This window comes from Branchiostoma belcheri, unplaced genomic scaffold (genome assembly GCF_001625305.1).
Source record: "Branchiostoma belcheri isolate BF01 breed outbred unplaced genomic scaffold, Haploidv18h27 scaffold77, whole genome shotgun sequence".
Taxonomy (NCBI): Eukaryota; Metazoa; Chordata; class Leptocardii; order Amphioxiformes; family Branchiostomatidae; genus Branchiostoma; species Branchiostoma belcheri.
Genome location: NW_017804431.1, coordinates 1265749 through 1283207, shown reverse-complemented (window position 1 = coordinate 1283207; position 17459 = coordinate 1265749). Strand labels below are relative to the sequence as shown.

The 17459-nt window shown below is 38.5% G+C and overlaps 1 protein-coding gene across 4 annotated transcripts in view; it reads left to right on the top strand.

Annotated features, from left to right (window-relative positions):
* LOC109485617 (proto-oncogene tyrosine-protein kinase ROS-like) overlaps positions 1-13708 on the top strand; it is a 48905-nt gene extending 35197 nt beyond the window's left edge. For 3 of the 4 annotated variants that reach the window (XM_019789305.1, XM_019789304.1, XM_019789303.1), the window contains 5 exons: positions 10591-10778; positions 11340-11414; positions 12151-12255; positions 12726-12882; positions 13444-13708. In XM_019789305.1, coding sequence (XP_019644864.1) covers positions 10591-10778; positions 11340-11414; positions 12151-12255; positions 12726-12882; positions 13444-13688 — 770 coding nt within the window. In that variant the 3' untranslated portion in view covers positions 13689-13708. The remainder of the gene's footprint in view (positions 1-10590; positions 10779-11339; positions 11415-12150; positions 12256-12725; positions 12883-13443) is intronic. The other variant, XM_019789306.1, reaches the window with a different exon arrangement.
* Positions 13709-17459: the final 3751 nt, after the last annotated feature.

The window sequence follows — 17459 nt, the reverse complement described above, 5'->3', positions numbered from 1 at the left end:
ATTTGGTTGTAAAACCAGGGCTCAGGATCCGAAAATTCATTTTTTGGCGAAAAATGCCCCAAAAAACCTTCATAAAAATTTTTCAAAGGCATGTATCACAAAAATGAAAAAAACACCTGGGGGTATTGGCTCACTCTACCTCCATGCCAAATTTCAAGTCATTTGGCTGAATGATGGCGGAGTTGAATCCCTTTGACTGTTTGGCAGGAGAAGAAGGAGGAGGAGGAGAAGAAACATGAGAGAACACAATATATTTCATCCATACCATGGTATGGACTGAAATATAATTAGTTTTCTAACTGTACATTGATATTGAAAATATAAGTGTCCTAATGGAAGTTTTACTTTGTTAAATATAATATATATTATACATGTGCATAAATTGGATAACTAGAGGTCGCCAAGTTAAAGTCTAAAAAAAAGATAATCCTACCAACCCAAATTTTTTCCAAGACTGAAACAGGAAACACAACATTATTTTTCTTCAGCCCTGTCATCATAATGAGCTGGGTGATGAACCGCCATTGCGTGATCTCTCACCGTAATGTGAGGCGCTCGGCAGGACTTAATTTACGCGCAGACAAAAGCGCCGTGTTTACCCCAAAACAAACCGCCTGGACGACCGGCGCGGCCGGACCAGATGGCATCGTGGGATATGTCGTCGCGCTGTCTGATTTGCCTGTCAATCAAAAATACTGCTTTTTCTCAGGCTCAAACAACATTTCTTTTTTTTTTCATCGCTTTGGCTGTTCAACCCTCACAGCCAGGACAACCCAACTAGCCAGTGGCTATTACAAAGGGCTTGCCCTGCTGACAAGACATGACAAAACATTCGTAGCCTCTACCAGGCTTCGGGAGGCGGCTGGAAAGAGTAGAAATTGGCCAAACAGAGAGATACATGTAACATGCCAAGGGAGTTGGTCCTCTATCTAGAAAGCACAATTTGCTGCACCCGAAAAAATGTACTCTCCTGGCATGTTATCTCTCTATTTGGCCAGTTTCTAGTCTTTGCAGCTGCCTCCTGAAGCCTGTTAGAGGCTACAACATTCTGTCAATCAAAACTGCTTTTTCAGCAGGCTCACATAAGGCCACACAAATTTGATTTGTTGGTTCTCGGATATTTTCAGAAAAAATATGAAGCGACAGGGCACAAAAAAAAATAATAAAAGCAGACCAAGGCATCCTCTGATAGCCCAACATGCTATGATAGGAGCCCTGAAGTCAACATACCTGGCTGGTTTGTAATTCAAACAATGAATTTCAAACTCTTAAACCTTTTTACCACTTCATTCGATATGATAGATGGAAAAACTGTGACAACTCTGAAGAGAAGGGACTTCACACAACTGTTGCAGCCAAAATACAAGCATTTTGTAGTTGATTCAGAGGCTGAATTTTTTTTTGCAAGTCAGAAAAAGATGAAGCGGACAAATCCGTGAACCAACAAATTCAATTGTTGTGGCCTTGCATTTGGTTAGTATACAATCATGTCATAGCCCTTTTGGGACTGAAAACTGACAGGTGTTTTTTATGATTTGTGCACATTTTCCTGCGGTTGAAAATGACATGATGACAGTGACATTGTTTTTATGCAGTGACTCATGGCAAGGATGACACATAAGTCTTACATTTGGAAGTCAAGTTCAAGCCTTTTCCTGGCCTCTACATGTAATAATCAATTATGAACAAAAGGATTGAAGAAGTGAAGAAGTTAGAAATAATGTAGATTATCCTTAGAACGTGTCACAATTTTAATGTGAGCTTTTTGATATAATCACTAAAGTATAGAATATAGAATATCATGCCCGAAGGCTAATTGCTTTCACAGTCAAAGACACTTCGGTACAATACAATATTGCCAATGACAATGAAGTTTATTGCATATTCATGCCCCAGTGGAGCTAAATGCACTCTTACATTTGTAAGTTACAAAAAGAATTAGGCAAAACATGCTATGTTCTATCTATATCCAAGCTGTGCATGTTTCTTCTCTCTTCTTTAGACATTTTTAAACGAATTTACAGAGTTTTAGACATAGATGGTCTATGTGCAGACAGGATATCAGTACTAGTCCTGCAGCTGCCTGTATTATTGCTGCTGTATAATTGATTACTCGGCTGTACCTGAGAGATCACTGAGGTATCAGGTTTCAAGCAATAAAATTAAGGTCTTAGGGTACAAAGAGGCAGGTTTGTCAAGTGCATTTTTGGCCTTTTATTCTGAAAGGTTAGCGTGTTTTGGCGCAGTGCACCTGTGGCACACTTTTTTATGACTGTAAAAATTAAACGATTATTCGTATTCTTTCAAACACCTTTTTTACTCTCCCTGTCACTTTCTCTGTCCACAGAAATATTTGGGAAATTTCCAAATTTTCACTCATTTTCTGTAGACCCTAACAACTACGAGACAGTGTAATGTACTGGAGAGGTTAAGTATTAAGGTTGTTAGTATTTTGTGTTTGTTTGTGTTATAAATCAAAGTTCATTGTTTAGATTCTAACCCAGCCTTTTGTGTTGACTTCATGGCTCCTATTGAAGCATTTGGGGCTATAATAGGATGCCTAGACCTGTTTTTATTTATTTTTTCACCTGTCGCTTCATATTTTTTCTGAAAAAATCTGAGAACCAGCAGATTAAATTGGTGTGGCCTAAAGTGAACTACAGTAGCACACCTTTTTATACCCTGTCCTGTGAGACAGAGGATGAGCGGTGAATGTTTACTGTCCCCGGGCCGGTCATCAGTCAGACTGAACCTGATAATTCATCATTACATCACTCACAAACACAGCGGCCAGATGGTTTACTATAGGGGAAATCCATTGTGCAATCTTACTCTTATAAGCCGCACAGAAGAATATTCTATTGTATGGGTAGCAGTACAATGATTGTATATACATGGATTCATTCCTCAAGCTAACCGACATCTCTCACACGCAGTCGTCCCTCAGTAAGACATCTGGAGCTGCATAGTTCCCGCTTAGAACTTTTATTCAGCCTGTCACACTATCATATCACATATAGTAGAGGGGATTCATTCCTCAGCTAACCGACATCTCGCACACGCAGTTGTCCCTCAGTAAGACATCTGGAGCCGCATAGTTCTTGTTTAGAACTTTTATTTTACCTGTTTTGCCTGTGTGGCTTCCTCAAGTGTACAGAGGCTACATGTAAATGACACATTGTCAAGTAACATGAAGTTCTCACTTATATACCTTTCCAGTGCATATTGCCCTCAGGTCAGTTACATGGTGTTCAGAATGTCCTGACCTGTATCGGTATAGCTGGCCTTCGGCATAACACACCAGCTTCGCAGGCATGCGGCGCAGCGGCAGCTAGCTATATCACACCGAACGACTTGTTACACTCAATCTTTGCACATTTAACTGCAGGAGTTGTTTAAAGTTTTCTAGTGATGATGCCCCAAATTTGCTTGGTGGCAACGAGTTCAGAATGTTGCAAATTCCGCCCAGATTTCAATGTGTTCTCTCAACAGACCAACTCCCTTGTCATGCTTATCTCTCTATTTGGCCAATTTCTACTCTTTCCAGCCGCCTCCCAAAGCCTGGTAGAGGCTAGTATACATGTGCTATGCTATGTAGATGGATCGATGTTGGAAATTCCACCCATCCACCCAGATTTCACCTTGGCAGCATCTCACCACAGCGTGTGTCTGTGTTCCACGGAACATTCTTACAAGATTCCGCCGCATTTCAGCCATTCCTGCAGAAACCGGAGTAATCAGCTCGATCCCGACAGATTATGACACCCTCGGAATGGCCAAAATCCCCGGAATTCGACCCCGAGTGCTCTTGGATGTGATTGGCACCTTCCGTAGCCCTGTATCTGCCGGGTCATGTTGGAATTCTGCCTGCATAGTTCTGGATTATTACTTCTGGGCTCGAAATTCATTTATAGAACACATGTAGGTGTACTGGCACCCAGCCTAAAAAGGTGGTTGCAGGAATAGTTTTTTGGGTGCACCATACAAGACAAAAGAAGTACAATGTCGCCAAAAACTTATATTTCTAAAGAAAAGTACTGTAACAATGATCTTATTATATTTCTGACACTTAGATGTACATGACCTTTTGATCATCATATATGACATCACACATGACATTGTATATGATAATATGTTGTAATGTACTGTACATTCAATTGATCAACATATTTACATAATTATGTAAACCTACGAAAATATTTGGGTGCACTGGCGCACCCACAGAAAAAAATTGGGTGCACAGCTCCAATTTTGGATGCACTAAGGTGCACATGCATCCAGTATTTTGAGCCCTGTGGCTCGGTTGTCCGGTTAGGAGTAAAATATGGCCTGGAAGAATGATCTGTATGTGGGGAATTTGACCGTGGTTCAAACCTCATCACAATTGGCTGTTTTTGTGTCAACATTCGAAGCAGATCAGATGCTTATAAAGAGCATCTCGAATCCTAGAAAGGAGGGCTTGTAGCAAACATCAAGCCAAGGCAGGATTGGGGTTGTTACTCTAACTCTTTTCTAACTTTGATTTGAAGTATTTATAAATTGATAGTTTACAACGACTGAGTAATTCTTCATGATCTTGATATTATTATGTTCTTATAAATCGTGCAACAAGATTTATTGATCTACAAAGTAACATACATGTACATAGTTTTTTGATGATCACCAAAAGTGTTTGTAATACGTTCAACGACTCTGTTTTTGGAAGCAGTCAAAGTAGTCTTAACTGAGAAAATACACGAATGAAAACACTTACTACTTCACAACTGTAGTCTAATCCATTTGATTTCTCAGTCTCCAACAATAGCTTGTTTCCGCCTTTGTGTTAGAAGGAAAATTGCGCTTTCTGAAGTACCAGTCTCTGATTGGTTGCTAGGATTCCAGGTGTGTTGGGTGGGAAAGTTGCTAGGTTATGGCTGTTGCCATGGTGACAGGATAAGTCCCTTCTCTGAGGCCTGATTACACATTGTTGTCCTAGAGTCACGTTGTTTTCCTGTTTTTGAGGTGATTGTGCACTATTGGAATTATGCCCATCACACTCCGTCTTCTTCGTTGCCCACAATGTGGGATTATCGGCAGGTTGCGCATTGTTAATTACAATTATTGTGATCCAGTACATATGAACAATAATATTTATTATATACTGACTTAAGTAATCACTTAATTGTGATGTTTATTGGTAAGAAATTTGGTAGACTTGTTTTCATCCCGATCGGGTTGATGCCCTAGTGTACTCAATTTTATAGAGAACATACAGTCATATTCATGATCAAGGGTTCTTCCCTATACTTCTGCTTTAAGTTTATGATGATTATCAGATTCTGTTTGCTGTATTTTTAAGTTAGACTTTCCAAGAATCAAGTAAAATGCAAGAAGAACCAAGGAAGAAGAACCAAGAAAATGAATTGTTATGGCCAAAGTGGCTAACTTTAGACTTTGCTTTCCCAAAAGTCCCTGGGTTTATTTATCCACAGAATCATCCATTTGTGTATTTCTGTGGTTTCTGTGTTGTCTGTAGAGACAATAGGTCGCACCTTTCATCTCCAAGTGTCTGGTGTTTTGCACACCTAAGATTGTCACGGAGCTTCCTCTGTTCTTTCCTCTCGTGATATTTTGACAAGACTCGACGCAAACAAACACGCCTAACCTTTCACTGTCTGACATTTCGGACTGTTTGAAGGTTCCACTGTTGACTTCAGACACAACTGTTAGTTTATGCATGTAGTTTTGTTAATTGCATTGAGAGAGAAGCGAATGTGTTTTCTTTTTTTCATTTTTTTGAAGATGTATTTTTCACTGTGGTGTAACGTTAAACTTAGTACATTTTGGACTAAGGTTCTTGCTGTTTATTTCAGACACAACTGTTAGTTCATAGTTTTGTTGATTGCTCTGAAGCATATCTTCAATGGTGCCGCCATTGTGTTTTCTTTTTTATTCGTAATGTATTTTTTGCTGTGATGTAAACATATTTTCTCGATGGATGCACTTACAGTTACTCACTATCCGGTTTATCAAGGAACCAGGACAATTTTTATGGTGTTTCATATACAATGCATCAAAGATGTTTTTCTGTAATTGTTTTTAATGTATTTTTGCTGTCATCTAAACATATTTTCTCAACCAACGCACTCACTCTTACTCACTATCCGGTTTATCAAGGAACCAGGTACAATTTTTAGTGTGTTTTATATACAATTCATCAAAGGTTTTTTAAATGTATTTTGGCTGTCATCTGAACATATTTTCTCGAGTGATGCACTCACTATCTGGTTTATCAAGGAACCAGGTACAATTGTTGCATTTTATATACAGTACATCAAAGATATATTTTTCTGTAATTGTTTTTAATGTATTTTTGCTGTCGTCTAAACATATTTTCTTGACGGATGCACTTACTTTTACTCACTATCCGGTTTATGAAGGCACATGGTAACATTTTTAATGTGTTTCATGTACAATGCATCAAAGATACATTTTTGTTGTTGTGTTTTTTTAATGTATTTTGGCTGTCATCTAAACATATTTTCTCAACTGATGCGCTCACTATCCGGTTCTTCGAGGCACCTCATAATATTTTTATTGTATTTCAATACACAATGCATCAAAGCTATATTTTCAAAATTTAATGTACTAGGTAATCATATAATATTCTTTTTTTGCTCATAACAGTAACAACTTTGCAAATGTGTTTACAACTGATTTTAAATCAGCAATAGCTTTTATTGTGTTTAATATACAATTCATCAAAGTAATTTTTTGAAAACTTAATGTTGGCAATCATATAATATCCTCAATTTAACTGTAACAGTAACAACTTTGCAAAAGTATTCACAACTAATGTTGAATCAGCATAGTTTTTAATGTGTTTCATATACAATTCATCAAAGGGATGTTTTTAAATGCTTGGTGTTGGCAATCAAAGAATATCCTGATTTTAAAAACTGATTTTGATCAACACAAAAGACCACACATGCATGTATCCTGCTTGGCAAGGGTACAAGCTAGGTACCAGGTAGTCAGGACGCTACTGTGTGTTTTTGTCTGTATGATGCTTTTGTGTTGTTTCCCTATAAAGTTTTACCTGTTGCCCCCCTGATATCGGCCAGTATTATAGCCAGCAGGCAGCGCATAACTGTAAACACAGGAGCGGAAATGCCTGTCCTACACCAGACACCAGGGAGATGTTATGTAGCTAGCTTTATCACACCGAATGACTTGTTACACCCAATCTTTGCATATTATAATTGCAGGAGATTATTAGAGCTTTCTTTAAGTGATGATGCCCCAACTGTGCTTGGTGACAACAAGGAGGTTTAAAACCTTGTATTTAACCTTCTTGGTGGCAACGAGTTCCACTCTACGATACAAATGTTGTTCTTGGAAAATACAATTTTTTTAACATCTCAATTCTTGCTTGATAACTCAGACATTTAAAGGTGTGACTGTTTCTTGTTCTATAGACTGTTGCGATGAGCTGTAGCTGACTTGTTATGTAGGTAGAAATGCAGTGATCCTGCTACAGAATGTTAAGTACGTGTACTAAAACACCAACTGCCCTTGGAGGGAACTCTCCCAACAGTTAGAGAGTCACTTAAAATAAATTGGGACTGGTATGTGGTGGGGATATGTTCCTTGGCAAGTTCACACCTCGGATTAACTAAACACAGGTTAATTCTAGGAGAAATACTCGGGAATGTGACATGGAAATTATGTTGTGTCACTCACTTTTTTCTTTGAATTCATTCTACTGTACTGTTCAATGCTGAAACAACCCTTCATGACACAAAATGACTCTACAAGACAGTAAAGTACAATTAAATGATCAGGGTCCTTTCTTGACAAAGTCCTATCATGTACTCCTACATGTATCTCTAACGCTTCAAGGAAGGAATCAATGACATATAGTTTGGTGAGGGTATACATTGTACATTGTAAATAATTTCATACTGAACTCTGGTACAATCTATTATTGGCATATCATCGCATCCATTTCAAAAGCTAATGTTTCGATGAGAAAAATGTAAAAGTCCCACTTCTGTAGCACCCATTAGCATTGCTATAACAATAGTTCGTTGAGTGATGTACGTGATTCATCTATTCTGTGATAGTGTGGTTAGAAAGAATCTAATTCAGTTATGCCAGGCAACGAAGCGTAAAAACCCAGGCTGAAGTGACGACGGAATTATCACCCCAAGAAGCGCCAAATTCTACAGTTCCCACAAAAATTCACACAAAAGCACGTATTGGCATTGCTATGACTGTCACAGTAGTAACGCTAAGTGATCTATATGATTCATCTATTTTGTTATAGTGTGGTTAGATTCTTAGAAAGAAAGACAACAAAGCGTGAAACCCAGGTCGTAGTGACGACAGAATTATCGTGCCGAATTCTATAGTTCCGTGCCAACCCGGCCGTCCAGTCCCGAGGATTTCTAAAGGCGATGTTTTGGTTTTGCCGGTCGTTTCACGTCTGAAGAGACGACCTCGCGGTGCCGCCGCATTCCGCGCACGTTCCCGCCGACCCGCGTCCGCGCCCCGCATTCCTGACCGTTTCTCCGACAATTAACAGTGTTTGGTTAATTGGGGGTGCGAGCTCGCCATACAGTCTTCAATACTTGTCAACCTTCTTCTTTTCCTGACCTACTTCCTCAATGAAGAATTGTACCGGTAGTTACAAAAAGACAAGGAAATAGGAAAAAAAGAGAATTTCTCTCGCAATTAACGTGTTTGGTTAATTGGGGGTGTGAGCTTGCTGGACAGTCTTCATCACAAAGTCTTTCTTCTTCTTTTTAACTCAGACTGAGGTGTGACCTAGAGAGTTAGAAGGTAGAAAAGATGTAGGTTTTTCAGCAGTTAAAAGATGTACCGGTATCAATAATCTTATCAACATTACTGTTAATAGTGAGAAAACTTGATAGTTGATAAGTGATATTAATACCAAAACATCCTTAGACTTATTCTTGCTGCTAATGCAGAAACTGACAACTTAATTTGTGGACAGGTGTAACTGAAGTACAAAATGTAGTTACTGTTAGTAGTACACGTACATGTGTGTTGTTATGTGAAAGTGACAGAAATTGACAAACATGTACACTGTACAAGATACTGACAGAAGTTAACATATGTGTAGTCGAGACCTACATGTTGTAAATCAAACATGACATCCCAGCTAGATCCTACACTGTCCCCCCATCAGTTAATCCCGACTGCTGAGGTCCAGTTAAAGCTTAGTACATTGACATATAAATATAGTACAATATGCCTAATTCAATTTGATGAATGATATACAAAAACAGCCTTACAACAATGTATTCTTGCAAAAACTTCTTCCAACATTGCTGTGACTAGTGTTACACGAAGTTGACAGAAGTTGACAATTTGTGTAGTTGAAACCTACATTATTTTGTAAACCAAACATGTCTTTGACATCTTAGCTACATGTAGATTCTACACTCAGTCTCCCTCATCAGTTAATCCAGCCTGCTGAGGTCCAGTTGATGTCAGAAAAAAACTACTAATTCTATTTGGTGAATGATAATAGATAGAAGATCCTATTTCAGTCAAAAACTGACATTATGCAGTTGAGACCCACATGTTGTAAAACAAACATGACATGTTAGCTAGATCCTACACACTAGCTGTCCCTCTCAAAAGACATCAGTTAATCCTGACTGCTGAGGTCCAGTTGTCGTAGCCTCCAGCAGCTGGTAGCCTCCTGCCCTTATAAGGGCCCGGGTCTGACTCCTGAGGTTACACATGACGTCAACAAACGCCTCACGAGGATCGTAGACGCCGACTTTAATTCTGCCCCAGAAGCTGGGCGCTAAAACGGGAGGGTTTTGGGGACATCTGTTCCGCCGAAGTCTTAATTGGGGCCACACCGATTTAAACTGTCGGTTTGCAGACATTTGTGTGGAAAATTTGAGCAAGATACATTGTAGGAGGAAAAGAGTAGAGGCCCGGTGTGAGTGGTTAAAACCTTACGTCGGCTTTAATTCTGCCCCAGAAGCTGGGCGCTAAAACGGGAGGGTTTTGGGGACATCTGTTCCGTAGAAGTTTTAATTAGGGCCACACCGATTTAAACTGATTGTTCTCGGACACTTGTATGGAAAATTTTAGCAAGAGGACAACAGGGTGAAAACCTTGTTCTCTGTGTTTTTGTTTTATTTTACTAAAGGATCATAGACGTCGGTTTTAATTCTCCGCCAGAAGCGCCACGCTAGAATGGGAGGGTTGGGGGACATCTGTTCTGCGGAAGTCTTAATTGGGGCCACACCGATTTAAACTGTCAGTTTACAGACATTTGTGTGGAAATTTTAGCAAGGGGGAAAGAGTAGGGGTTCTTCCCGGTGTGAGTGGTTCAAAACTTACAGTCCGGTCTTACGCAGCTTGTACTTACATGTATAAAACTGGTGCTACATCTGCTTCAGGTCATTGACCTTATTTGTTTGGAGAAGAAGAGGAAGAGGAAACAGAGCAAAAACAATATGTTTTCCTTCTACAAAGGGAAACAAAATTATGTAGTATATATTATAGAGAGGCTGGCACCATACATTCAAACTGAAATGTTTATTTTGTTTTCCCCCTTTTTAGAAGATGAGGGGAGCAAGTCCAGCGTTGCCCACGGAGGAGTCCTGGAGACGGTAACCAGGGGCAACAGCGGAATCAACTACCTGCAGATGGGGGGGGATGGGGAGGAGGGAGGAGGGACTGGTCCAGCACGCAGGCTGAACTATCTGTCCATGGGGGCAGGGCTACAGGAGGCCGCACGGGTAAGTCAGGTGTGTGTAGATGGGGATGGTGAGGAGGTAGGATGTCTAGCCTCCATATAGCATGCCAAAAACTGCGGGTTTTGTGGGTCTTCAGGGTCTTTGGGATCTTTTATGTGCTATATTTTGATTGCATATAGACAACATAGCCGGCCTGGTTGAATTACCCCCGTTTTTAGAACTGGGCTAATCAGAAAACAGCCGAAGACCACCAAACCCCCAGTTCTATAAGCCTGCTACGGAGGCTAATCAGAAAACAGCCGAAGACCACCAAACCCCCAGTTCTATAAGCCTGCTATGGAGACTAGAGAAGATAGTAGTCCAGGGAAGGTCCTAAACTACCTGCACAAGTGTCACTGGAAATAATTTATGAACATTTCATGACTAAAATGTTGAAACAAACTAAGTGTTATTGTTCCAGTCTTTTTTACTGTACACATTCTGTTTTTTCATCATCCAATCCATACTAACAATAAGTACCATCATGATTTTTAAATGTGTTTGTCTAGTTGTATGTTGATATTTGGTGTTTTGCCTTGCTAACAGACATGCCCCCATCTTAAAAACATACAGGAGGACACCTCTGAAGAACCTTCTACAAAAAGAAGCAGCTATTTGGACATGGCAACAGTACCAGCTGATGATGATGTAATGTTGTCACTTCATTTGTGTGTTTGTTTGTGTGTGTGTCTGGGTTTCCAATTTTGTGTAAAACTAAAAGAAAGTATTCTCCTTAAAACTAATAAGCTAAAAAAACACTCCTTTTAATTTTTATCTGAAGAATTGACAGTAAAAGTCAAAAGTAATAATGATATTTACAGTTGAAAAGATTTAGTAAGATATAATTCATGCTCGATTCATCTCTGATTTAAAACTTGATTTGAAAATATTTGAAAAATCACAAAAGATCAGAATCTGAGATATACTTTTTACATTTTGTCATTATTTACTGAAGGAACCCATGTCTTTGTCTTCCACATTGAATCATTTTGTATTACCTGTTAACTTCTCGTGTAAAAAGTCCATTTATCATGTAAACTAACACAATCATATTGTAAACACTTGTATTTGTTTGTTTGTTTGTTTGTTTGTTTGTTTGTTTGTTTGTTGTAACATCCGTGTCCATAATATCACCAGGGTCCATAATATCGCCACCTTGAGAAACAGTGTGCTTACTGCAACATACTTTTGGTAAGCACTCCTGCACACCTCAAATGTACATACCTAGGGTATGTTGCAGTAAAAATATCTTTAAGCACACTATTTCTCAAGGTGGCGATATTATGGACTATGGTGATATCATGGACACAGGTATTATCCATATCCATTTGTCTCCCATATCATCATGTATGTTGCTAACACGCTGACATGTGTACTTACACAGGAGCCCAGTACTGAAGACCCGGGAACAAAACGCACCAGCTACATGGACATGGCTGACTTACAAAATGTCGCTGAGTCTGAGTCAGCCGAAACAGAGTCAGATGATGTAAATTGTTTGGTTATTTGTCTGTTGTTGAGACTCTGGTGCGGTGGTTTGGTCTTTCCTCTCTTTACAGCAGATGTCTGCAAAATTCTTTTCACCCTTCTTTCTTTTGCAGTTATATATTAGATTGCAACTCACTCAGTTGTAGTCATTCTACCTGTAGGACTCTTTCACAATTTCAGTCAAGAAGGCTCCTATATATAGTAATCTTCTATAGGGAAACCCAATATTTTTAACATTCTTTTATATCTCATTGTAATATTTTCTAATGTTATGTTAGCATATTAATTTTATTCATTAATATATTTGTAAAACAGTTTGCTGTGCATTGCTTTTAAATCCCTTGTTTAAATTCTCTCATAGCATACTTACCAGGACTTGATGAATTGAAACTTCATAGCCATTGTATATACTTTATATAAATCGTCTGAATTAATGAAAACTTATTCTTATTTCTTAATCATTTTTACCAGGCCCGTCCTTCGAGAACGAGGCTGAGTTACGTGGAAATGGCGCCGATGACGGACGATTCCGACGCGGACGATCTTGACGCGATACTGGAGGACGACCGAGCGAGCTTCGTCCGAGGTTCCCTGGCGAGAACCAGCTCCCATCTCTCTGGGATATCAGGTATCGGTTTCATTTTATTTCATCTTACACACTGTGTCGCTAGTTAAGATATATTAAACTTAAAATATGGTACATCAAGAAGTCACTACACATGTAGTTTAGATATACAGTAGCAGCAACACCGAGAGAACTTAAGTAATATATGTGGCATAGTGTGTAGCATGAAATAAAACGTATGTTACAATAAGTTCTCTCTGTGTTTCTGCTGTTTCTAAACTAGCGACTTCTTGATTTACCATATTTTGTGTTTAATACCTCTACCTGTTTTGTTATTACCAGTACTTTGAGTTATTATGATTATGTTATGACGTCTTACATACTTACAAATTCTGTACAACCATGCTTGAGGTGTCTATTAAGCCAATTGACAAGAAGTGTTAGTACTATAAGATTAGTGTAGTAGTATATTGATCACTGACAGACAGTAGTTGTACATGTATGTTCTCTGTTGCTTTACTTCACTTTCTTTGACACTGTACAAGCAGTTAGCCTTTGAGCATGATTTTGGAAATAAAGATCTTATCACTATGATAAAATCTCTTCCATTCATTCCTTGCCCAGGTGGATATTTCTCGAGGAACGATTCCCAGCGTCGTTCGGGAAAGTCTCCGCGCAGTTCCAACCGTAGCCAGAAGAGGCGAACACCGCAGACCAGCCCTTCTGCGGCACGGCGAGGCGAAACGGTCAGCTACGCAAACGTGAGGCTACCAGAGTCATCCACTAGGGGGGAGGGGGCTACGGGGGGTGCGCACCCCCCTCCCCCTCCTCATAACTACACCAATGTTATGCCTGCTGCATATGTGTAACTGGAGCTGCCAAATCGAAAGATGAAGAGATGCTACACAGAAATGTCCTTCATTAGGGCACACTAATTTATTTCCTTGGTTCTGTGATGTTTTTAAGTAAAAATTCAGCAAGCAATCAAGGGGAAAACAGAAGCTGGGAGGAAAATTTGTATCTTCCTACATTGTATGCTCACTCTTTGAAACCAAGGAGGTTAAAAATCATTGAATTTAAAGCTCCTTGCTAAAACTGTATGTACCAAGCTACGGACTTTCCCCTTAGACTCTGTTTTCAAGTTAATACTTCATTTTAGCATTATTTTTTACAATCCAAGAACCAATGAATAGAATTGGTGTGGCCTAAAGTTGTTAAGCATATCAATCTTTATGTGCCTATTAGGAACAAAAATCGGGATACAAACTTAAAGTTGCCCAAGCAATGGTACGCATGTAGTTCAGTTTACATGTGTACATAATTATACATATGACTACTTACATGTACACATACATGTATTGTAGCAGGCGCTGGCAAAATGTTGGAGCTGAAATGATGCCATACAAAAATGTGCTTTGAGTATATCTCTCCTTAGATGAAGTAGCTGGAAAGATGCCATAGAGAGAATTGTCTACTTAATGTGAAGCATATCAACACATGTGCCTTAAAAATGAAGGGACCAAAACTGTGATGGGTCAAAGTACTCTCTACCTAACGTGCCTGGGAAAATGTCTCGTGTCTTTCAGTCAGCTTTTATTTGGAGCTGAAAAATTGCAGTGCAAAAAGACTTCTAATTTGACGTTAAACTTTTAAGCATATCATGATCAATACATGTGTCGAAAATGGTTGGGACCAGAAAACGTTATGGAACTCAAATGTTGTCTTAACATGTTACTTAGGAAATTGTAGATTTATAAAGAACTTTTTTTCTAATTGCTATGCAATCAACCTTAATTATGGTGTAGACCATTTTAGATAAGAGGGGTGTCAATTATCTCGTATTGGCAACTTTTGCATACTAGTACTCTTTCCGCCCTGACTCCCCCTCAAAATCAGAATGGTCTGCCCCATTTGCAATAAATGCTTAATGCTTTAGATATTATAATCAATTTTTAGATCATCAATATTTCAATAATTTGGTATTTTTAATCAGTGAATATTCCCCTGGAGGGTCAAAGGTCAAGATCATTCCAGTTTCTATTTCACTCAATATCAATTTAACATTTTATTATTTTGTAAATTTTATAAAGTTTTTCAGTCTGGCTAAAAAGATAACCCTTTGAAAGGGAATACTGACAAGTTTTTATTGATCAAGTTATTTGTATTTTACATAATTATATGTATGTATACTATGTAGGTACTATGTAGGTACAAATGTAAGTATATGTTAACTATAGGCTTTCTATATTTTTACACAGGTTTGTCGAAATGTTGCATTTGTATGTGCAGTCTGAATGCAGTATTATGTTAAGAAATGTTTAATGTTGTAAATAAGGTACTTACATGTATGTTTAGTAGCCAATATACTTAATTGTTAGGACACACAATTCATATCAGATTCTTCACTTCTAATTTTAAGGTAAACATTTATGAAGAAGACAATTAAAATGAAACAAAGGGCTGTAAGGAAAACTCAATTTGTCTATATTCACTCCCTGAAACTGTTTGTACCAATTAAAAAGTTACAGACTGTCCCCTCTGACTCTGTTTTCGTGTAACGCTTGATTTTCTTGTTGGCCTTTTTAAAAGCTAAGAAACTATGAATTAGATTGTTGAGGCCTAAACCCCAAAGGTTCACAATCAAGAAAACTTGAAACATTCCTTATGTGAAAAAGTGTACTGGTAACCTCTTTGTGAGCCTCTTGTCATTGGATACAATCTGTTTAATGTAACCTAAGAAGTGCCCCAAAAACCCTTTCATACCTTCCTGTCAGCACGTTAACTCATGATTAACGATCCTGCGCTTAATTACAAAACCTGGAGAAAATCCCGACCTTCAACAGTGGAACACTAAGCCAAGGACACGCCAAGTTCGCTTCCTGGTTTTCGGACATTTTGATACTGAAAATTTTGCAAGAAAAGCAAAAACAAACTTATTATAAGTGTTGTGACCAAAAGCGCTAAACGTTTAAGCCAACACTAAGCTTGAACATTTAGCCATTTTGGTCATAATGAAGTATACCAACACAGATGAACTTTCATGCTAAAACTTCAGTGTTGGAGGAATCTAACTGTTATATTCCCTCTCTGAAACTGTGCGTACCAAGGTACAGACTTCACCTCATTCTCTTTCTCAAATTCAGTTTTATCTTTTTACCCTGAGAACAAAAACAAGGAAATCCTAAAGCCACATCAATTTATTTTTTTTTTTTACATTCTAGATTAAAAACCGTGAAAGATGAACACAAAGGGCTGGGCTGAAAACTTGAATCTTACTGTATTTACTCCCTGAAACTGTGTGAATCAAAGGTACAGACGTTCCCCTCAGACTCTGTTTTTCTGTTAATCTTTCAATTCAGAGAACAAAATCTAAGAAATCCTAAGTCCACACCAATTTATTTCCTTCATTTTGAACATTTTAGAGTAAGAAAATGTGCAAGAAGACAAGACGAAAACAAAGGGTATGGCAGAAAACTCGAATCTGACTACTAGTATGTTCATTCCCTAAAACTGAATGTAAGGTTACTAACTTAGAGGTTTTCCCTCAGAATTCATGTTGATTTTTCAATTCAGCCTTATTAACGCTAACTGTTAGCGTTACTTCCTAAAGTCTTGTGAAACAACAAACTGTTTTTCTTGTAACTCTATCCACGTCTTGAGTGAAAGTAAGATCTCGCCAAGGAGGGGACCTTAAGAGTTTTCCTTCCTGTAACACAATCTTAACTGTTCCTAAGGCAAGGCAAATCCAAGGGCAGACAAGGTCATTCTGCCCCCCTCCCACCCCCAAAGTGGTGACACTTGTGGTGTAACCTGTCATTTCGCATCTGTGTTTCCTTTCATTATAATTGGAGAGTTACTTTTACAGTAAGCTTAGGTGAACCATAAGGTGGTTAAACTTCTTTTCTTTCCTTTTTCTTTTTCCTACTTTCACATACATGTAAAACCTAAGAATTTGCTCTGAAATAAAATGATCCTAACAATACTTGAAACTGGAAAAATGTAGTAAAATGCTCCGCCAAATTGGTGACATTTGCATTACTTACAGAAAGCTTAGTTGAGCCATAACATGGTGAAACTTGTTTTTCTGCTTTTGCTTGTCTTTTCTCTACACATAAAACCTGTATATTATTAGTTTCTCAGAACAAAACATAGTTCTTACATACAGTTGTATCAATAGTAATAGCATCAATTCCTAACCGACATTTGCCCCCAAATTGGTGACATTTACATCATCAATGTTACCTTTCATTGTCCATCTGTAGCTGCTTTTACATTTCCTACTTTTCCATAAAAGCTCAAAGTAACCTTACCTCGGGGTCTGTCCCAGAAACAAGCGGACCATCATCGACATTACCTCTTATTTTGCATTTCAAAGCTGCTCTTAGTTTTCTACTTTTCCATAAAAGCCCAAAGATTTCCCGGGTAACCTTACCCCGGGGTGTGTCCCAGAAACAAGCGACCATCTGGCCCTGTTAATCTACTAGTCAACATCCTCCCCCAAGTTAGTGACATTTGCTTAATTTACAGAAGGCCTAGGTGAGACATCCGCTTTTTCTTCTTGTTTTTTTCTACTTCAAATTTTGCTTCAGAGTCTGTAGTTTTAATGCTATGCTTTTAGTTTTTCCATAAAAGCTCAAAGT